Genomic DNA, 22,908 nt, shown 5'->3' on the forward strand with positions numbered 1-22,908 from the left:
GAAGCTACAATGTGTGTAGCTGCAGAAGAGTTTTTTTCTTCCCCACAAAAGACCCAAAGACACGTTGAGCTTTTTGACAAGTGAAGGGCCTTTGATTCTAGCAATTTGTTGAAAATCATCTCCACCATAAGACAAAGTCAGAACAATTATCCACAGCTTGAGATGTGTCCACATTTACACATTTATTTGGGTTTAGAGAGACAACACAGATAAAATACTTGGATCATACACAAGTTTATATTTGGTAAGAACAGGTTGCCACATTTGTATATTTTATGTTTTTATTTTTTTCTGTCTTTAGTAATGAAGTAATGTTGGGGGAATGCCGATGTCATTCAGAAACACCAATTTGGGAACGGTAGTTTGGCACACATAACTAATAAATACACAGTGTTTGCATTTAGCATTTGAAAACAGAAGAGCACGTGCAAGATGATACCCAGTTTGAGGTTCCTTGGTTCCCCGTCCTGCTACTGTATTTACACCTGCGCCTTCTTTGTCCATGTTCTGAGGAGTAGCAACTACTCCACTGCCCAGCAGAGCCAACACCTGCGATTTTGGCAGCTGGTGACACTCCATGATTGGTAACGTCTATTCTCAGAGACAAAGTGGTGTTCACCTTGCATTTTGCGAAGTCACACAATTCTCAGAGGAAGTGTCTCAGTAGGGGGCTTAGCTGAGGGCGTGTTCTCTATTACAGCTGATGTGGAGGGCATATAGTTTAGGAAAGAGAGAAAGGGAACAGGAACAGATGCAAATGTAGTTTTCATAATATCAAAGTTCAATATAGCTACCACACAGAAAAAGACATACCAATAATATATTGTACAAGCTTTTACAGAAACACATGTTGATTTGCAACACTGTACAGTTCAGATCTAAAGTGCACAACCCCAATCTGAGGTGACAAGACAGTATTATCAAGATAATAAAGGCAACACAGTCAGACACAATTTATTTCCTTTTCTTTCCTCACATCCTGTGATGGTTTATGAAGTTCATACCATGTGTAGGTCTCAGATAAAGACATATCACACTTGTTTGTTCAAGTATTCGAAATGATAAACACAATATTGCTGTATAAATGAAAATGGTCATGTCAGTTCTGATTAAAGCTAAAACCAAACTTTCCTAAGATTCGTAAAGAATGGGCCCACAGAAAGACCATGTCACTGGGAATTTGGGCTAATGTGCAAAATAATCTCCCTTCTTCCCTCCCTCCCTTCCTTTTTTTCTCCTTCCTTCCTTCCTTCCTCCCTTCCTTTCCTTCCTTCCCTCCTTCCCTCCCTCCTTTCCTCCTCCTTCCTCCCTCCTTTCCTCCCTCCCTCCCTCCCTTCCTTCCTTCCTTCCTTCCTTCCTTCCCTCCCTCCTTTCCTCCTCCTTCCTCCCTCCTTTCCTCCCTCCCTCCCTCCCTCCCTCCCTCCCTCCCTTCCTTCCTTCCTTCCTTCCTTCCTTCCTTCTTCTTCTTCCCTCCTTCTCTTCTGAGCAGATTACACACCTCCTTTCAAGACTATTTATTAAATTACTGGGACCTGGGCTTTTATTTGCTTCCTTCTTTGGGCTACAGTTCGTAAGGATTTCCCTGCACAGGCCTGAGCAAGGATCTCAGGCAATTTGAAGGAGTACTGGGAAGGGGTAGGGCAGCGGGGAAGAAGAGCTATTGTTTTTGCTAGAATTGTTTTGCTGGAATTTCATACATAGGCACAAATTGTCCCTGAAAACTCTACCATCTCATTGACCTAAAAAGCAGCAGTTTACAACCTAGGATCTGTAACCCAAGAGATAAAGCATCCTGCAGTAGAGCAGGGTTGGTTCGCCAGGGCATTGGGCCCCACTGTTTTCTCCGAGAAGGACAGCAGGTTGGATCAATTAGCATCTCTGCCTCTGAAGTGGGACCTTTGGGCCCGAGGCTCAAGATAGTTGGGCAGCTATGTTGTTATTCTCAGCAGCCAGTTTTGAGAAAGGAAAGGGATGCTTAGCCGTTAGACAAAGTCTAGAATGGAAGGTTATTCCTTCAGGAAATTCTGTGGCACAGATGAAAGACTTTACTTCTAATCATCATAGTGAAGCCATTTGCTTTCTAGACAGAAAGAGTCCAAAGCCATGTTCATATCAAGTGTCACTATTTTTGCATATAACCTGGGAGAAAGAATGTAGGGGCAAGCTTACGACAATTTCAGATGGTTGGATCCTTTGATTATATTATAGGCATTTCTATATGTTATATTGTAGGGCATTTCCACATGTTGAAGGACAGGGCCTTCTCTCTTCTCTTGTGTAACTGTAGTCTGAGTATTGAACTGCATGGTCCATTCAGAAATGGAAAATGTTACTAAATTTGCATTTGCAGTCTTCATATGAATCTACTATGCTCCTAACTTGTCAGGACTTGGAACCTGACAATGTGTGACCCCATAAATATCTATGGAAGCTTTTGTTAGCTCATGTTTTTCTATCAGGTTCACAGGGAAAGAAGGATGTTTTAAAAATAGTATTTCGAATTCTAAGGATCTTATTATTTCTACATATTCTGGTCACTTTGGATCTCAATGAGAGATGGATAAAGGAAAACCTTAAGATAATGTCTCAAACTCTAGGGTGAGAAGCTCGTTTAATGGAAGAAAAACAACCACCCATGGAATATAAATTAATTATTTTGGATCTCAGTAGTAGGGAGTCTAGCAGGAGAGGGTTTGTGGGTAGGAATGGGGAGGGGATGGAATTAAACAATTCCGCTGGAGGTAAATTTCTCTTTCCTGGTCAGTGGCAATATGGCACCAGGATGACACCATTATTGTCCCACAGAGATTTCTTCTCCCAAGGCCAACTTTAATTTTCTGGGCTTACCACATTCTGGGAGTGTGCTTCATTCCTCTTTGCTCAGGCTGATTAGGTTTTATTTTTATTTTCTCTAATTAATTCAAATGACCTAATAAAAGAATACTATTTGGAAGATGCCTCGAGAATGAGAATCAACCTTCTGTTCAAAACAGGCCAAATTGGAAAGCAGAATAGAGACAATTACCCTAATTTAATCTGAGATGAAGCTTGGCTTATCACGCTTACAGAGTAAGTCCTCTAAGAGTAAACTGCATGGAAAACTTAAAGGGGAAGAGATTCTTATTGCCAATTGGATCAATTATTTTAAAGAATTTGCAGTATTGTTTTCTGTTTGTCTTGAAATACTAACTTTAGAAATGTGATAAGCCGTAACATGTGTAGAAAGAAGGAATCTTATCTTTTAAGAATTTTGTGGGTCAACGTTTCAAAATAACTTTGCTAAGTGTTTTATTGTGCCTCCATTAAGAGAAAGGAAAAAAAATCTGGCTTAATTTTTATATCTGCCCCTGCAGTTTGTATAACCCATATAAAATAAAAATCTATATGTTACAAAATAGGATATCTTTTTTAATATATATATTTTCCTTTTGTAAAATTATATGTATTTAAATACATTTGAAATGTTACTATAGGTAAATTAGAAATTTTTTTCTAATACTATGAAAAAGGCAAGAGTTTTTATTGTCAACATACATTTTATATTTACTTTATCCTTTTCACTGTACCCCAAAGAACCTTTTATGATTCAGGGGCAATTTGGCACTATTCAGTCCTACTAGTCTGAAGTGAAAATAAAGTTTGCTTTGCACACTATATTAAAAGTAAGGGAAGTATTTATAATAATTTTAAGCTTTTCCTTATTGATTAGAACACAGCCTTTTGTCACTAATTATTAGAGAGGTATTCTAAACTTAAGAAAGGATTTTTAAAAGGAGCAATGTCTTTTGTTTGATTTTTAAACTCTACTTTGACACCACAATATAGAAATAGATTTACTTTGGAACAAACTACAAATACATTCACACAGTTTGTGACAACTTAATTGTCTACCTAGAGAAGTGGAACAGCTTGGTGAGCTAGGTTATTATAAATCTTGTCCAAGGCGTTCTATTTCTTCAATCAGGAAGTCAATGTCTTGGTGAGTCGCTGCAGGGTTTGAGATGACCATGCGGAAGAAATTGACCTTGTCTCCCAAGGGTTGGTAGCTGACCATTGTGGTTCCATACTCCATCATTCTGGCTTTAATCACTGGAGCCACCTGCGGGACAGACCATATAAGCGTGATGACTTTTCCTGGGATTCTACCCTGAGTCAAATAACCCAACAGCAAGCAGACTCTTTAGTCTTTAGCTCAACAGTCAGAACCTTATTTGTTTTCTCTTGAAAGAGTTACCCCCAAGTTTTCTTGGAATCAGAGAACTAGAACAGTTTAACACATTCAAGATCCTGTAAGTGATAAGAGGAATAATAAATGATAGACTATCAGGTGACTGCCACCTTGTCCTTGACTTTCCAGTTTGTGTTTTGGGAGGATGGGATGAATCTTGCATTGGCCCCAAGGCTAAATGGTTTAGCAAGACATTTGGGGGCATTTTTCCCCAACAGGAAATGTAAAAACATTGGAAATAAAACAGGTCAGACGATTGCTATCAAAATGTAAGTTTTAGTATCAGGTGATATATGAAGATAAGCAGACTTTTGACAACTTTCTTGAAATCCTGAAGTTTTCTAGTTTCTTTTCATTCTCTTTTTGTAGTGCCTCATTTTATATTTTGAAAGATATTTTTTAATAATAATGATGAATCAGCTGGGACAAAAAGCTGAACCCACAAGGACTTATCATATGTTGTATATCACAGAGAGGATAGCATACCGCGGACAAGAATATACTCTATTTATGCCAGATTGTTGATTATAGCCTCAGTAGTTCTCTATTGCATATGAAATTAAGCTTAAACTCGAGTTCAATGCAAAGACCTTTCATCACCCATTTCTGAGGGCTCACCTTCCACAATTTGCCAAAATGAATCTTGAACTCTGACAAGACTCCTTTATTAAATATCTCTTGAATTTACCATACATATTTTTATCCCTTCACACTTGTCATCAGTGTTACCATGTCAGACTTGTTCTCTGTGCTTAGAACCCATCCCTTTTCTCTTCCGGTGCATATCCTACTTCAAGATCCCACTACAGTCCTACAACTGCTATGAAGCCTTTCCTGACTTCTAGTGGCCATCAGTAGCTCTCTTCCTTTAAGCTGTAAACATATGATCCACGATCCTTCCCCATAGATTCTGACTATATGCTAATTTCCTACTATCCTCTTACTTCTGAGCAAATACATTTTCTTTCTCTACCTCAACTATTAGGTCCTGGAGAGCAGACAGAGTCTTCTACTTTTTTGTTGTTTGTTTACTAGCACAGTGCTGGGTACATGTTGGAGGATTTCTAAATTCTTATTGCTATAAAGAGTAGCATAATAGAAACAGCTATCTAGGCAGAGGCAAAAACTTAAATCATGTCTAACCATATATACAATCTGTCCACATATATTTACCACTGGAGTTTGTAAATATATCATATCTGATCTTCATTGCTGCAAATACCTACTAGGAATGGTAGACATCAGAAAACTTTAGGCTTATTTAAGTTACATATGGTCAGAAACTCAGTTCAAAATGGAGACTATACCTTACAGCTGGATTTATCTTATATGAAGGACAGTTCGATTCAAATGGAATGCTGTTAGGAACATGTGACTTATAAATATCAACTCTTAAATAATTGGTTTATAATGAAGTTTTTACCTTCAACATATTAAATGCATAAAACCAGCAAAGTTCCCATTGGGGCCAATCATTTGTTAGTTACCAAAGGCAAAGTCAACAGATAGACTTCACCTTTACCTTCACTTCTCATTCTGAACCTAATTTCCTTATCTAAAAATGATGTGGATGATGATTCCAACATTGAGATTTTTTAATTCTAGGTTGAGTTCTTTTATCCCTTCCCACTCCTTGTTCCATGGGGAGGAGTGTTTCTCTTGGATTTATCCTTCTTCCACTTAAAGCATTAAGAATGCATGCAGAGCACTGGGCTCCTCCCAGGGAATAAATAAGAAGAATTTAAATATCTCAAGTCTGGGATTAACTTCTGAAAATAGACCTACTAGAACACTCCAGCCAAAGGGGCATGAAATTTATCCTTTGTGTTGCAAGGCATGTCAAGTCAATGTGATTCTTTCAAAGAGAAATCTCAAATTAGAAAAGGAATTCCAAATTCACTTGGATGCAGGAATTTAAGGACAAGTCACATGACTATTCCTTAGTTTTATTTGCATAATAAATCATTCTTGCTCTTTAGAACTGATAAAATAAGGACAGAGCTTTACTCAGTAAATTAAACTGTCATTTAGTTTTCATGGGCAATCTAAGCAAAAATACAGAAGAATGGCACTAATTATTAAGGACAATCATCTGAAACTTTTCAGATGAATGCAAATCAAAGGTTAAAAGATTAATGCTAACAGCCACAACCAAACAGATTTTGGCATAAAGTAAGATTGAATCCCCTCAGTTCCTGAAGCAAGCTGAATTGGCAGAAATCACAGCTGTCTAAATACATATGACTTTTGGTTGCTTCCAGAAAATGCTGATGGACTAAAATTAGCTGGAACATGGAACATCTACTTTATTGTATATTCATTCATTGCAAGTTAAGAAGGAAAAAAAGATTCGGACTATTCTGATGAACATATGTGATCTGTGAGACCAAAATAGAGACTCCCAAAGCAACTAAGATGGACCCCAAGGTTAAGGAAACAAAGTTGCTTACAGGTCCAGGGTTCAGGGCCTGGCTAGAGGGCAAATCACTAAATTGCTAATGATTGAAATTCCCTAACAATATGCGCTATGAGACCCCTCCTAACCCTCATTTACTACCCAGACCACTACAACTCTGACTGACAGAAGGCTGACCTTACACACATTATTTCCTGGTAAGCAACTGCAGACCTTAAGCTAGTTTCAGCAGCCTATAGACATGTGCACAAACTGTGTTTATGCCCTACAGTTCACCTTTTGATGTAAAGAGCCAAATTCCACCTCATTTTAACACTAAAACCCTTCCCTGAAGTAAACATCAGATGTATGTTACACATATGTTTACTCATGGTATATGTGTTTAGCTCCCCTCATAAATATGGATAGCTTCCCCCCAAAACCTACTGAATATGTATGACTCTACTGCGTGATTCAGGCCCTGTGAGGCATAAAACCCAACCTTTCCTTTCCCTCTTGGAAGGGAGAGCACCTTCTGCACATGCCGGAGGCTGTCTCTTCCCAGTTTGCAAACTGATATCACAAATAAAGCTCTCCTTTCTACTATTTAGACATTTCGGTGATCTTTTGGATGACATACATAGAGATTTCACTAATTTCTAGGCTTTTGTATTTTTTGGTTGGATTCTTAGTTTTCCTAAATAAAGAAGGGTAGTTGAGAAAGAGTGGTTGCATGCTGAAGAATTCAGTAAAGGCGTAGTCGACAAGAGCTCCTTGGGGCTGCCTTAAGAGTTTTAGGGTACTGTCTTCTCTCTTGTGGCATTAGCTTTTTCAGTCCTTTAGAAAACAATAACCAGGGGACTCTTCCAGAATTGGAACCCACATTTGTCTCTTTCAAAGAGGGTGCATAGTAAAGCCTCATGAAATAAACTTAAAATATATCACAGAAATGTATTTTTCACTATGTCTTAGAAAACCTCTTTATTTTTACATTTTGGAAGACTGTGAGAAATTTTTGAAAAATCTAAAAGCAGAATAATTAAATGAGAAATTCTAAACTATTGGCCAGGCTTAGTGGTTCACACCTGTAATCGCAGTAGTTTGGGATGCTGAGGTGTGTGGATCACTTGAGGTCGGGAGTTCAAGACCAGCCTGGCCAACATGGTGAAACCCTGTCCCAACTCTGTCTCTACCAAAAAAATATAAAAATTAGCTGGATGTGGTGACAGGCACCTGTAATCCCAGCTACTCAGGAGGTTAAGGTGGGAGAATCGCTTGAACCTGAAAGGTGGAGGTTGTAGTGAGCCAAAATGGCACCACTGTACTCCAGCCTGGGCAGCAGAGTGAGACTCTGTCTTAAATAAAGTTTTAAAATACTAAAAGTCCTATTGCACTTAATAACACAGACTTTCAAAGAGTCTGTGTTTAATACAAGGCCAGACTATTTCCTCACAAATTTAGTATTAAATCCACTGCTAACCTTTTAAAAGTCCACGAATCAGTACAGGACTACAGGACTATAAAAGCTGATAGAACCAGGTAGTGATCAAGAATAATGAAAATTAAAAGAAGAAGATGAAGAATCAGAAACACAAGAGGTGATCAACAGACCAGCCCTTTTGATTCTTGTTTGATAAACACTGGTACGGCCTACTTGCTGCCACTCCCTGTGTCTAAGGCATGGGTTTGGGGGTCACATGCCCATAGTGCCCCATGCATTCATCATCTACACTGTCTCAGGGACAAAGTGCCATCTGCAAGATCCTAGTCCTGACTGGGTGGCAGGAAACACACTGACTGGATTCTCAGATGCTTGCTTTATTAATAACTTCTGTTATCTAGATATTTGTCCCCAAGCTAGTGCACTCTGGGAAAAGGCCTATGATCCACTATTAGGTTTCCTAAATGTTGTTTCCCGTCCTTATTCTGGAATATGCCAAAGATATTTACTGTAGACTGAATTTTTGTGTCCTCCCAAAATGTATATGTTGAAATCTTAACCCCTCAATGTGATGGTATTATGAGGTGGGGCCTTTGGTAGTGATTAGGTCGGGAAGGCACAGTCTTAGAGACCCCAGAGAGCTCCCTTGCCCTCTTTCTGCCATGTGAGGATACAGTGGGAAAAAGGCCATTGATGAACCAGGAAGTGGGCCTTCTTCCAGACATGGAATCTACCGGCACTGTGATCTTGGACTTCCTAGCCTCTAGAACTGTGAAAATAAATTTCTGTGTTTATAAGCTACCCAGTCTATATTAGTTTTTTGTAGCCCAACCAGACTAAGATAGAATTTTAGCTCAACAAATGATTTTCGAGTTTCTATTGTGCGCTACAGCTATGAATCAGGCAAGATGGTACAAAGAGTAATTCTCTGCCTTGTCTTGTCCAGAATTTAACATTGTTCTTTTGTTTCCCATAAACAGCACAGAGGACTCCACATTTCCCACCATTTTGGATCTATATCAGCATGGAGCAAGAGAACTCTGTGCAGTGGTGGACATGTTCTATATCTGCACTATTTCGTACAATGCCATTGGTCACAGTCAAGCAACTGAAATGTGGCTAGTGTGATTCAAGATCCAAATTTTTAGTTGAATTTAATTTTAATGGATTTAAATTTAAATATGAATAGCCACATGTGGCTATTACTACCATATTGGACTGCACAGATTATTTGGCTTAGCTGTTTTCCTTCTCAGATTCGTGTGTGTGTGTGTGTGTGTGTGTGTGTGTGTGTGTGAATATTCTATACTGGTTCCTGGATATTATACATTAAGGGCTTTACACTTAATAAAGAACTTTCCAGAAAGCCTAAAAAAGTCATTGGCATAGATGAACAAAAGTTAAACTTGGTATTCATGTGATTCTATTTTCATTTCCAAATCTGAATTGCTGAATTCTCTTGATTATAGTAATAAAAAATGGAGAAAAGTCAAGAGAATTCATTTTGCAATCCCCGGAGACTTTTATATGTGAATTGTCAACAGCATAAAAACAGTTTGCTAATATTAAAATTGCCATCTCCAGGAAATAATCTCCATTTCCATTCCTCATTACAGCTCATATGAGGTGCTGAAACCCAGGAGGCATTTGAAGAGTGATATTTAAATGGGGGAGCCTCCAAGTTGACTTTTGTTCAGAAAATAAAAAAGGTTTTATTCTGTATTCCCATCTTGTTCTATCCCTCAGCCCAGTGATAATGGACTGATTGAACAAATGAAATCAGCCAAACCAGTCCACGGATTCTCTTTCTGGTCAATTCAATAAGGAAGTGCAAGGCAAAAAGAATGGAAGCATCTAATTTCTAACTAACAGGTTAAATAAAATAAGTCATTGTTAATAAATTTTACATTATGAAGACATACCATAAAAATTCCAGAAAAAATGTGAATTCTTTCCTCTCAAATGACAGCAGACGCCCGCAGCCCCAATGCTCGTTATTGCCTGCAATGAGCATCTTATCCAATACCACCTCGATGCCTTCCCTCCCATCTCGTGAGTTTGCTTTTCCCAGAATGAACCTACTCCACTAAATCTTCCAACACAATCATAGCCTCTTCCACCCAGACCTGGTTCTAGAAGCACCATAGATCCTGGTTCTTCCATTTTTTCCTCTAGGTCACGGGTTCTGTAGCTGAGCTGCACATCGGAATCATCTGGATAACTTTCAGAATCATTCCCAGGCCCATCCAAGCACAATCTGATTACATCTTCAGGGTGAGATCTGGTCACTTGTGTCTTTTATAAAGTTTCTGGATGATTCTAATGTATGGCCAGGATTGCGAATCACTACTCTAATTAGGAGGCTTGGTTTAAAGACCTCAACCATGTGTAAGTTGCCTCCTAATGAGAAGCTTGATCCTGGGTGCTTAAGGGCAAATGTTAACAGTTAAAAACTTTAGTGAAGGTTTTAAATCTGCACAAAATCTTCTTCTTCATTTTATACAGAAGGAAATACAGTGTTCCGAAAGGTCAGTGAGGCAGCCCAAGCTCTTGAGCGGTGGTCAGACAGCCTGCGGGGCTCCTGGCAGTGACTAGAGGAGGTTCCCTCTTTCGTGATGAAAGGAACCCCCAAATCAACCAATCAGTTCTGAGCTCCAATTCTACATGATCATCCTTAGTTTTCCATGGGGGACAGGTCCTGCATATACCCCCCTTCAATGTGCATTGTAAACCATATTTCACTCATGTGTAAGTGCTGGAAGCAGGAGAGGATGAAAGATAAAGGGTGTCTTACTGACTACAGTACAACTTAAAGCTCAAGCCCTCGGGCTCTGGAGGCAGACTTTCTGTGAGATTTTGGGAGTTACTTTTTCTCCCTGTGCATCAGTTTCCCCATCAGCAAGATGGGTGGACCAAGTCCTTCCCATGTCAGGTTACTCTAAGGCTTTAAGTGACCTAATGCCTGATACCGAGCTGGGACACAATACACACTCCAAACAGTGGCTGTTATTATTGCTCTTTGCCCTCCTACCTTTTGGGGGTCACCACAGCTCTAAGATCCCTTCAGGGTAGGCTTGATCTTGGCAGCTCAAGAGGGTCAACAGCAGTATTTTTGCTAACCATTTCTGGTACCTGGAGTCTCTTTTGTGCTTGTAACTGAGCACTAGTTTCACTTGGAAGATCAGAGAACTTCAGCAACGTTCTTGCTGCTTTGTGAATGCCAACAAAGGATATCACCTGACTACTTCTTTTAAGACATCATAAACTCACTCTCAGAAAACAAGCAAATCGAGTTGTTAAAAGTCTGCATAGGCCAGGTGCAGTGGCTCATGTCTTTCCAGCACTTTGGGAGGCCGGAGTGGGCAGATCACCTGAGGTCAGGAGTTGGAGATCAGCCTGGCCAACATATTGAAACCCCGTCTCTACTAAAAATACAAAAATTAGCTGGGCATGGTGGTGGGCACCTGTAATCCCAGCTACTCTGGAGGCTGAGGCAGGATAGTCACTTGAATCCAGGAGGTGGAGGTTGCAGTGAACTGAGATCACGCCACTGCACTCCAGAATGGGCAATAAGAGTGAGGCTCTGTCTCAAAAAAAAAAAAGTCTGCATATATCAGGCTTTATACATCTTAGGTCTGTGGGAGCCCACAGAAGGGAGTGGGTCCATGCACCCAGAAGGGATTTCTCCTAAGGCCATAGGCATATGTCATAAAGAAAATGTGCACATGAAAGGCTCAATACACACAGGTTATCAGAGCAGCTCGGAGCACTGACCTTTGAGAGACGACTCATTCTCTCTTCATTGTCTTCCAGAGTACGCAAGCTCGGAGGAATGTACCAGAAGCAGACATTTGTGTGCTGAGGCTACAGAAAGGAAAGGAGGATTCACATCTGGCCCAGGCTGGCACTTTTGAAAATTCCACGGACATTTCAAATAGGTATATTCAGCAGGTTCAGAACACAATTCCCACTTTTCAATCAGGCATTGCCTTTGGAGGGCTTGATTTTGACATTATACAGACTACTTGGTGAGTTTGCCCTTTATTCCAGCTTGTAACAGCTACCCCATCATCCACTGCTCCCCTTTGTGATGGTCCCACTTACCTGGACAGCACATCATTTACAGCGAAACATATCAGCTATGAGAATTGGAATTGACTAAACTTTCTGGGATTGTAGAAATCCAAGTACATACCTTCCCATCAAACACCATCTCATATCCTTCTCGGTTTTTTATGATGTTGTATAAATACTCTGCCAACTCCAAACACTTATCAACATGCGCTTCAAACCCGGTAGTCCCCTAGGTAAGAAAAGGACACAGCCCATTAGGCAGGCCGAGAGGGCGGAGGAAGCGATTTCCCTGGAGACTCATGGTCATCCTGCCGCCTCCTTCTCAGCCCGTCTGGCACTTTCCCGACACAAGCTTGCATGTTCTTCACATGTACCCCAAAACCTAAAATGCAATTAAAAAAAAAGAAAGAAAGGAAAAAAAAAGACTGTTTCCATAGGCTTTTTCAGCACGCTTTTCTCTTCAATGCTCTCCCTGTCAGGTGCTTTTGTTCCCTTTCATTACTGCTTTCTACACGGGACTTCTTTTCTTCCAGAGCTTCCATTCCCCAGGCAATTATTTTGATTACTCAAGGAGAAAATGTGCCTCTGCTATTCATAGGAGTAATCATGGAAGTCATTAATAACAGGAGGGCTGGGCTACTCTCTCTCTCTCTTCCTGCAGATAAAAAGCATCACCAGAGACACCCCCTCCCCAGAATGCCTGCTTAGTCTCCCTCCAACCTGTACATTTTCCATTCCCAGAGTCCATTTTTGTTTGCCAGTGTACCTGATACGGAACAAATTGAGTAGCTGCTCAATGAATTCGCTGAACAAATGGATACAGGAATTTTAGGGAGCACCCAGATGCTTTGTTAGCTTGTCAAGCTCTGTAGAGTTATCCTTTGGGGGCAGAAAAATGACTCATGTCTGTAACAGGTGAACATTATCACAGAGTTTCTGGCTCTGAAAGCCCTGGATCCAGACTTGGGAAAACTAATAAAAGAGTCTGTACTGGAGCTGTTTAACTGACATCAGGACACATGAGAGAGCTGCCTTTCAAAATGGCTTTCCTCTTATCTCCTTGGATGTTTAGTGGGTGCTGATGGAGAAAGCTTAGAGAAAAATCCAATGCTCATTCCAGAAGCACTTTGAACCTGCCCACCAGTAACTCCTCCACCAGGGAAACTAGAGAAAGCAATTGTAATAGTTGAGATGGGCCCACCTGCCTGTTTCACACAAGATCACATTATCTCAGCTAAAGGGGCCCAGCATAGCCTAGTGACTTGTGACATCTGAAGCAGGTTTAAGAACAAGCTTCCCTGGAGAAATCAAATGGGTTCAGAAATTCACTTTTTTGGAGACTGCTGCCCCGGCTGATCAGCTCAAGGAGGCTGATGAGTTCTTGATGCCTCCCCAGGAAGGACTTGGGCTGATGCCTGATGCTTGGCCAGCACCCATACCAGGAGCTCTGTGTATCTGTGGGTGCTAAGGAGATTAGAATTGGTTTGGACTGATCTGACAGTTTGGGTTCACTTGGGATGGACTGTAGGTAGAAGAGAGGGAGGCTAATTGCTCTTCTCCAACCTGGATCCTTTGGGCCAGTTTGGAGTTGGGTTTAAAGTTTTGCATATCTGATCTAGGATATGGCGGACCAGTCTGACTCTGACCCTGTCCAGCTGAATGGCCTTGGCTAATCTCTCTGGTCAGATGGGAATGATGATGCCTTTCTGATTTCCCACAAAGAAAAGTTTACACTGTAATGGCAATGGAATTGCCAAAGACCAGAGTATGAGGCCTCTGGTCCCCCTGGTCTGGGACCTCGCTATGGGGCTGATCATGGCCATGTGATTGCCCCTTTAGTTGGGGGCTAAAGACACACATGGGGCTAAAGACACAGAAAACTCTAGTGTGCCTGGATGCCTCCCGTTCATGTGGAATATTTATGGGAATAAGATCCACATTTTATTTTCAAGGTTTTGAAGGCTTTTAGGAGATTCTTCAAAATTCTTTCATTCATTAAATACTTTCACATTCATTAAATCATATGCCACACAGCTCTTACTGTGAGAATGACAGGTGCACATGTGAAACTTTATCAGGGAACATGTCCCCATAGCCTGAACCACTGTGGAGGATGCTGGAGGCTCGGACAGGCACTTCTAAGTGAAAGGCTGGATCCCAGCGTCAAGCTTCCACTGGGGGAGTTTCTGGGGAAAGACGGTTTTATTTAGTGCCTCCTGACCCACTCACGTAGGGCTGATTTAGACTGACCTGGCTGCAACACATACTCCATGAGGGCACAGGCTTATGTTTCTTTTGTTCACTGTTAAATCCTCCACATTCTGAGCAGTGCTGAGCACATATTAGGTGCTCAATGTACATTTGTTGAATGAATAAGTGAATAACTTTGAAGCCTTTTACAAAGTTAAAGAAATGATCTGAGGAATGATCTATATCAGAACCAGATTATTTGTATTAAAAATTTAGATCATTAAGCCCCACCTCAGACTCCCAAACCAGAATTTTAGGAAGATGAACAATGTTTATGTGGTCTTCTTGAGCAATCTCACTGTCCAAGTGTTCAGCTGCTGCCTTCATGTGGTCTTGGGGCTTGACATCTTGAGAGTTGGTCATGATCATTCTCTGCTTTTTGAAATGCTTTTAGAAACATTCTCAGGCCCAGAGATGGTGCTTCTGAAATAAACTGAATCCCTTGCTGCTATCTCAATTTTTGTTGCCACCACCCTAGTTCAGGCTCTGTTACTTTTCACCTGTAATGTAGCTCCCAAGTCTTCCTTCAGTCAATTAGACTCTTCACTACTCTCAGAATATGCACTGAACTCCCGCTCAACCACTCCTTGGAATAGCCTTCTCACAGCACTGCTGGGTGAAATCCTACTTCTTCTGCCTGTCCTGTTCAAATCCCATCTCAAATGTTATCTCTTTGTGAATCATCTCGATTCTTAAACTTGGAAAGAGTTCTCCATCCTTTAAATTCCCCAGATGTGTCTGGATTTCTTTTGTGACCAGTCCTAATCTGTCTTTTATGATGGATTTCTGTGCATTTATCTTATCCTGTCCAGAAAATGAGAGCTTCCTCATCCCATTCAGTACTAAGCATGATAATAGATGTTCAATATCTACTTATTTAATATTTTAGAGAGGAAGTGAACATTCAGCCATTTTCAGCAAAGGATGCCAAATGTCCATTTCCCTTTAATAATTGTTTCCAGATATTTTTTATTCCTCAGCCCTTTGCCAGTCCCTCTGTTATGCATATTTTCAATTAGAAAGGCTAATTATAAAAATACACACACACACATACACACACACACAAGGAAATCTGCCAATTTGTGATGACTACATACAAACACAGAGATTTGCTATGAAACCTTGGCTGTTATAAATGAAGCCATTCCTGTAGGCTTAAAAACGGAATGTAGGAGAATTTCTTGAACCTGGGAGATGGAGGTTGCAGTGAGCTGAGATTACATCACTGCACTTAAGCCTAGGCAACAGAGTGAGACCCCATCTCAAAGAAAAGGCGGGGTGGAGGGGATGTGATTTTAAGTTTATTTACTTATTTTTGACAGCCACTGAGTTTTAGACACTGCAGGAATCTGTCAACATTGGAACATAATCATTAGGTCCTAGGATTATGAAATAAAATGGGGGCAAAATGAAAGGCCAATTCTGTAAGAAGAGAGCTGAGGTTAGGCACTGGGCCTCTGCTGATGATAAACATCTGTATCTTAACCATCTAATATGCTTCTTAGCATTCCAAATCAGGGGACTTATTTTTTACATAAATTTGTTCTAATCAAGTTAATTTGGATTTAATATGATGGCTGTCAACAGTGCATTTAGCTCCATTAGTCATTAACAGATTAATTCAAAGAATAATAACTTAGGCTATTTTTCATGGGGTTTGTCTTAGGAGAAAACATGGAAAACACCAAATTCTCCAGGCATGTCTGATAACAGAGGGTTTACTGAATTAATGCTGTGTTCTTCCTCCTCCTCCTCCTCCTCCTCCTCCTCCTTCTCCTCCTCCTCCTCCTCCTCCTCCTCCTTACTCTTTTCCAGACTGTTTCCTCATTCCTGTGGGGAAGCAAGTTACAACATCACAGACAACTCCTTCGTGGCTCTTCTTGTGTGAAGAGGATGATTTCTTCCTTGGCTGGCATGGCTAGAGAGACAGCTTTGATGTGAGAGTACAATTATCCTCACCTTTGATCTAGATTGTAAGACTAAGCTTATTACTTTAATAATGATTATTTCATTTTTCAAAAAAAATACGAAGGTTTAGATTGAAAGTCAACTGGAAGTTTTTGCCGTTTAGATGTCTAGATACTGGAGGTGTTTCCACAAGGAAGTAAAAGAATAAGTAATGCAGTGACTGTGATTTCCTCTTTTCATCCCCTTTCCCGGTGCCTTCACGAGGCCCTTTCTTTTATTTCAGGCTTCACCTGGTCCTGCTGTTCCATTCACACCTGATGCTCTCCATGTTCTTTCACTAAAAACCCGTGCTGCCCCCTGCTGGAGAGGAGGCTTCAGATGGAAAGGGAGCCCCAGAAACTGATGAACCATGAGAGAAACATTTTCATGTAAATATTGCTGATGATAATTATCTTAATAAAAACACCACAGGGGGAAAAAGACACAAAAAAATTACCTGAAGTAACAGGGAACTTGTACAATATTCAGAGATCAAGGTTTCCTCAGCTTGCTACCTGATATTTATATTCATTATCTTGTAATTCCCACCAATCAATGAAATGAAAAACCTGCTCATTTTAAAGCAGCTTGGAGGCTCATTTATATAAATACATAAAGCAGCTTGGAGGTACATTTATATTCTTGATTGATTTTTTTTTTTCCAAATGAAAGTGTCATTGCTGGCAGAATGAGTCTCTCATTGGTTGGTGAGGACCAGGTACCTGTCCTTGTTGGGCTGTCAATTTTCAAAAGAGGAAGGGGGTTCATCACCCCACCATTACTGGACAACACAGTGGAGCTTCACTTCATGTAAAGCTCCTGATATTTAGCTTCATGTAGCTGCCTGATATTTAGCAACATGTAAACAAAGTTCAGCTGGGGTTAACACTATTAAGGAGGCTTGCCTGAAAGATGTACAGTCCAGCCATCCCTGGAAACCACCCAAGATTTATTTCTTCATTAAGCAAGATCATCTTTCTGTTTAAACTGCATCTTTTTACCAGAATGGACTTAAAGGAGATTCCATAAAATACCTGTGGATTGCTTTGCTTCACACCAAAACTCCCTCTTTTTCTTTTTAAGGACCTGGTTATCTAAACCGCTTAAAGTAATTTAGGTTACTTAAAAAAAATTATACGAAGGCATAAGGGATTCACTGCCATGGACATGGTTCCTACTTTTTTACACAGACTTCAGCAAAAATCCATTCACTGGTCTTATCCTGGTATACTTCACTCCTACTGACCAAGCTATTTGCTTTTTCTTATGGGACTGAGCATGTTACCTCTTCAAGTAGGTGATTTACACATTTTAGAGCCAAATGTATATCCTTTCCACCAAACATAAAGGACCACACCACATCCCAGCTTTCCCTTGTGAACGTTGTTAGAATCCAAATGAAGGCGCTAATGTTAAGAAAACCCTGATAGATGGAGCCAGGGAAAACCAGGAAGAGAGGGTTCTCACGCCTTGTATACTGGATAACAAAAACTATCACAGAAGACTTCAAAAATTACAGCCTTGCTTGAAGGCTACCACAACCTTACACACACACAACAATACTTCTGCAGGGACATCTGCCTAGCGATCGCCTATCCAGCCTCGGACTGGCCTCAGCCTTGTTATTGATCTTTGTAGCCAAAAATATTTATCTCAAAACAATTATGTAATCTTCCTCATTTCTTCCTTTAAAAACTTTTGTCTTCTTTTACCTCCTTTGGATATGCACAGAGTTTACTATGGCATATGTATTCCCGTTGCAATGCTTTATTTCCAAATCAACATCTTCTCTTTTGGAGAGCCTCTCTCTGCTATTTAGGTTGACACTTTTAATTGCTCCCTTTCTTATGTCAGATTTCCTTGAATCCTTTTTTTGCATTGGGGTTTCTATAGTATATACAGCTGGCTCTGTCCATTGCCTCCTGCAGGAGACAAATGAAGCTGGGCGGGCAGGCACTAATTTGTGACCTCTAAGTTAAGAACCTGGTCAAAATTAAAAATAAAATCTTTGACCTTTCTAGCCTGCTTATATTTAAACATAAATGTAGGCTCCTGGAAGGCTACAATTAGGTCCAGCAAGTGCTGCACACTGTTAGTAAGTTTTCCTTGCTGAGAAAGTAGGGGTCACATACAGTTAAATTCAGAGGGAAACACAGAGGCTACATTAAAGGAGGTGATTAGGTACTTCAGGAGATTAGAAAACAAAAAAGCTTTTTAACTAGAGGTTATCCCTTGAAATGTCAAAAAATAAGCTATCATGATGGGCTTTTTACTTTTTCTTTTTTATTCTCTAAACATACTGTTTCAGATTGCATTCACCTACCCCAGGCGATCAATCACTAGGTAAAAACTGAATTAGTGAACAAAAACCAGCAACAACAACAATAAGCTCCTGTTCAAGTTCAAAGTGTTCCACCATATAAAGCAAAATGGATTTATTTTCTAGATGAGTGAGCATTTGAGGTAATTTGGCTAGAAAAAAAACAACGGATTTGACTCTATTTTTCCTCATGTCGAATGAAGGTATTTAGATGCAGGATTAAAGAAGGCAAATCTTGGGTAAGATATTTCAATTTGGAAATCATTTTTTTTAACATTTCATAATAGGGGTCACCATATAAAGGTTCTGTTGTTAGCTGACATTTATCTGGGCCACACACACTCACCTTTGCCCTCCACATCAGCCATAGTTTAAAAACATCAACGTGGCGTCCGCACTGTAAGGCCTTGTCTCCAGTGTCATAGGACAGGTCATAATGTTTATCTTGCTGAAAGAGGTAGGAGGCATGCATTTGGTTGCAATTCTGCATCAATCCCTAAGAGAGAGAATAGAATATTTAGCAAATTCTACTGACTACTCATTAGATTTATATTGGTAAAAATTAATAGGAAAAAAATAAAAGAAAGGGACATTGCATATCTTAAAGAAAGAGAACAGTACAAATCAATTGGAAAAAAAGGATGGGGCCAATTCTGGCCAGGAGTGTCTCGTTGTAATGGTCAACCATGTGGGATCAATGGCCCAGGGTCAAATGTCACAGAGGTTAGCAAGGACACATTTATACTTTCACTCTCCCTTTTAAGATAAGGCATTCATAAAAATCAACTGATAAATAAAAATCACAACCAGAGCATACATTTATGTTTAAATGTTCACCTTCTTTGGGAAAACATCTCTCTATTCTGGTTTTGTCATGATTAAAATATTTTGGAAACTCTTTGGTTTTGGAAATATTGATGTGTTTCTTCTAGTATTTCCATCCATATCTAGTTCAAGTACTTTATCATTTAGCTGTTAAAGTTTGAGCTCCTTTTGGAAATCATAGCTTTTAAGACAGCTCATTGCTATCATTTTTATATGCTGAAATCTAAAACAAAAAAAAACAAACAAAAAAAAACTACATATACATTGCAATTTTTAGATAAATTTAAATAACCAATCTTTCAAATGTCATGTTCCTCTCTCAAGAGTGGTCAGAGCTTCAGTCCTACAATTGCATACTCAGTTTCCTGAGGTAATTAAGTGGAAAGTTTCATTGTCAATGGTCATTCATTTGCCCTAACACTGTAAGCTTACCATGGAAATAGGTGGCAAAGTGATTGAATTATTCCATAGGATGGTGAATGAATCATGCTTTCTGACTAAAATAGTATCGCCAGTCTTTTCACTAAAAGCCCCATGTTTCAATTTGTCACAAACCGCTGGAAGCCTTTGACTATTTTCTTCTCTTCTGTATAATTGCGATTTTACAAAAGCTTTGGCATTTGGTTTTGTTTCTTTTGTGACTCATGGCAAAAGAAGACAAGACTAAAGTATGATCACTTAGTTGAAGTTAGAAGTGGAAACACTTCTGAAAACTGTACACACTAAAACACAATGCAATGCAACTACAATTTTAATTTGGTTTTGAAAGATGGAGTGCTGAAATGGTGGACAGCAGAACTGGACTCTACCTTGTAGTTTAAGCTTCACATATATTGGAATCCATTTGTTATTTTTGAGAATAAGAACAATTAAATATAATGTATTTATATTAGATAAGTAGAAATATATTGAATTCAAAAAAGAAAATTTACTTGAAGACCAATAAGGTAAAAATTTGCAACATGTGCTTTTATTTGGTTTCCTGGTCACAGAAACTTTGTACCATTATTCCTCTGACCGTGAAAGCTCCCACATTGGTGCCATCAATACTAAGGAAGGCCACCTCAGAGATTGAGAAATGGTGAATGGATCAGACCTATTCCTACTGTGATAGAAAAAACAATGCAAAACACATGAGCCCTAAAAAGCTGGGCAGCTGCAGTCTCCATATTGCACAAAATGACAAGCAAAGGTGATGCTGTTTTCCCTACAGAAGGCCTTAGTGAGATGATGTCCTGGTTCTGAGCCATGAAAAAGTTATAGACCATCATGTCCCAAACTATTTAAAACACACGAATAGTTCTGTACATGAAGAGATTCCCATGCTTGAATAAATTTAGGAAACTGTATAACATCTATTCTTTCTTTTTAGATACTGCAAAACATATCAGCATATTAAGGGCTCCAATAAGTCCTGAAATAATGTAAGCTGCTTTTAACTCTAAGCCGATATATCCCAGCCTTTTTAAAACTGAAAGCACTCTTATTGGAGAACACTTATTCCCATCTCATGGAACAGTACGTTCCTTGGATGTTGTCAGAGCATCATAGACTCTTGGATTATAGAGTCAATGAATTGGAGCTTGTTTACTCTATTGCTGCTCAATAAAGGAATCATTTCTACACACTTACTAATGAGTGGGTGTCCAATCTCTCTATTAATCACCTACCCCTGTTAATTTATTCCTATTGTTGGGCAGCTTGATTGTTAGAAGTATTCCTTTTATTGAAACCACGTCAGAGCTAAAATCACAGTGTCTTCTGATTTTGTCATCAAATCTGTACCAGCCGGTGTTACTAAACCAGCGCCTCAAAGCCGCAACGAAAATCCTAATCTCTTCCATTTGACAGTCCTTTAAACAGTGAGGGCTGCCATCCTTCTCTCAGCCCTTTTCTTTTCTTTTCTTTTTCTCCGTAGGCTAAACATCCTTAGTTCTTTCAACCATCCCTCTTACATGTTTACCAATTGGTCCCCACAGTTTGGGCTCTAGCTTGATGGAACCCCATGGACAATTTGGTACCAAGCTAAGCAGAGCACTGTAGATGTGGTTTAGCCAGCGGTGAGGGGGAGACCACCACCCTCTCATGCTGAAACTCTACTTCCTGTATCTCATTAATGCATTTTGTGTGGCATTCTTCTCTGGACTCATTGTTGACCCTGTAGAGCTAACATCCGTTTTCACAAGTCCAACAATTTAGCCATGTAGAAACAAGCCTTTCTTGTCCAATCAAAATATAACCATCATATACAGGGACCTAAGAGCAGAGCCTTACAATGATCCCCAATAACAATGTCCCTTTTTGGATGTGGCTCACTGGTCCAGTTTGTAAAAATCATCTTGCATTCTGATTCCATCCCTACACACATTCACTCTACCTCCCAGTCTCTCTCATCTGAAACATTAGCAGGCTTCTGTGTTTTACTCAAACAGTCCGTGAATATTTTGAATGGCACAGGTTAGGTATGAAGCCACAGGCTCTATCCTGGTTTTAAAAACCAGTCAGTAGGTCCTTCCAATGCAGTCATCTAATCAGTTCCAAATCTTTCTAATTATTTTCTTCCAGCTCACATTTCTCTTTTGTTCTGTGAGGACATGATGGGAGCCACTGTCAAAACATCTGGCCGAAATCTAAATAACACAAATTTGTTTTCTCCTTTCAAGTAGTTATAGCTGAGGTTTGCATGAGCTAGGGCAGATGATAATACACTGAACTGTATTTTTAACTGATGAAAAACCAGTCTGGAAGGATATTTTCCAATCCATTCATCTCATTTTGAAGGGATGCTTCTGCTTCAGTCCTGTGTCCATATTTTTATTATTAATGAAGATGCAGAGGCATGCTGTGTATATTTGCGGCTGACAACAGGAGGTATGAAGAACCACAGAACCACAACACTCTTTGACCCAGCAATCCCACTTTGAGGAGTCTACTTTGAGAAAATAATCAGGAATGTGATCAAAGATATATGTTTAAGGATTCGATCAAGTCACTCTGTAAAACACTGGTCAATATTTTAACCATGGAGATGTGGTTCACTGAATTATGTGATAAAATAATATGAGTCCGTTAAAAATCAGGTTTGGGGAGAGCATGCTCACAAGCTAATGTAAAGTATGAAAAAGAATAAGCACGTATGTATGAGGTAGATGATAGCAATTTTATTATAAACATACATTCATGCATTTTTACATATATTTCTAGAAAAAATGTGGGAGAAAATATTAAAAATGATAATCATGTTTATCTCTAAGTGATAAAAATTTGAGGTGACTCTAAATTTATTTATATTTTCTGTTCTACCTCAACTTTTTAAAATAATGTGTTAACTGTATAATTAGAAAAAAGGAAAATATTTTTATTTGAATTTTCTCCTTTATTTTGTTAATATGGTGAATTACATTGATTGATTTTTTTTTTTTTTTTTT

General features: G+C 39.5%; 1 protein-coding gene across 1 annotated transcript in view; it reads right to left on the reverse strand.

The window, feature by feature from the left end:
• Positions 1 to 1,429: 1,429 nt before the first annotated feature.
• Positions 1,430 to 22,908, reverse strand: part of GAD2 (glutamate decarboxylase 2) — a 91,875-nt gene continuing 70,396 nt past the window's right edge. Inside the window, exons 14-17 of the mRNA XM_017535515.2 lie at positions 19,002 to 19,151; positions 12,260 to 12,367; positions 11,839 to 11,928; positions 1,430 to 4,099 (exon numbers count right to left, since the gene is read on the reverse strand). Coding sequence (XP_017391004.1) covers positions 3,926 to 4,099; positions 11,839 to 11,928; positions 12,260 to 12,367; positions 19,002 to 19,151 — 522 coding nt within the window. The 3' untranslated portion in view covers positions 1,430 to 3,925. The remainder of the gene's footprint in view (positions 4,100 to 11,838; positions 11,929 to 12,259; positions 12,368 to 19,001; positions 19,152 to 22,908) is intronic.

The sequence above is a fragment of the Cebus imitator genome, unplaced genomic scaffold (genome assembly GCF_001604975.1).
Source record: "Cebus imitator isolate Cc_AM_T3 unplaced genomic scaffold, Cebus_imitator-1.0 Scaffold92, whole genome shotgun sequence".
NCBI classification, from domain to species: domain Eukaryota; kingdom Metazoa; phylum Chordata; class Mammalia; order Primates; family Cebidae; genus Cebus; species Cebus imitator.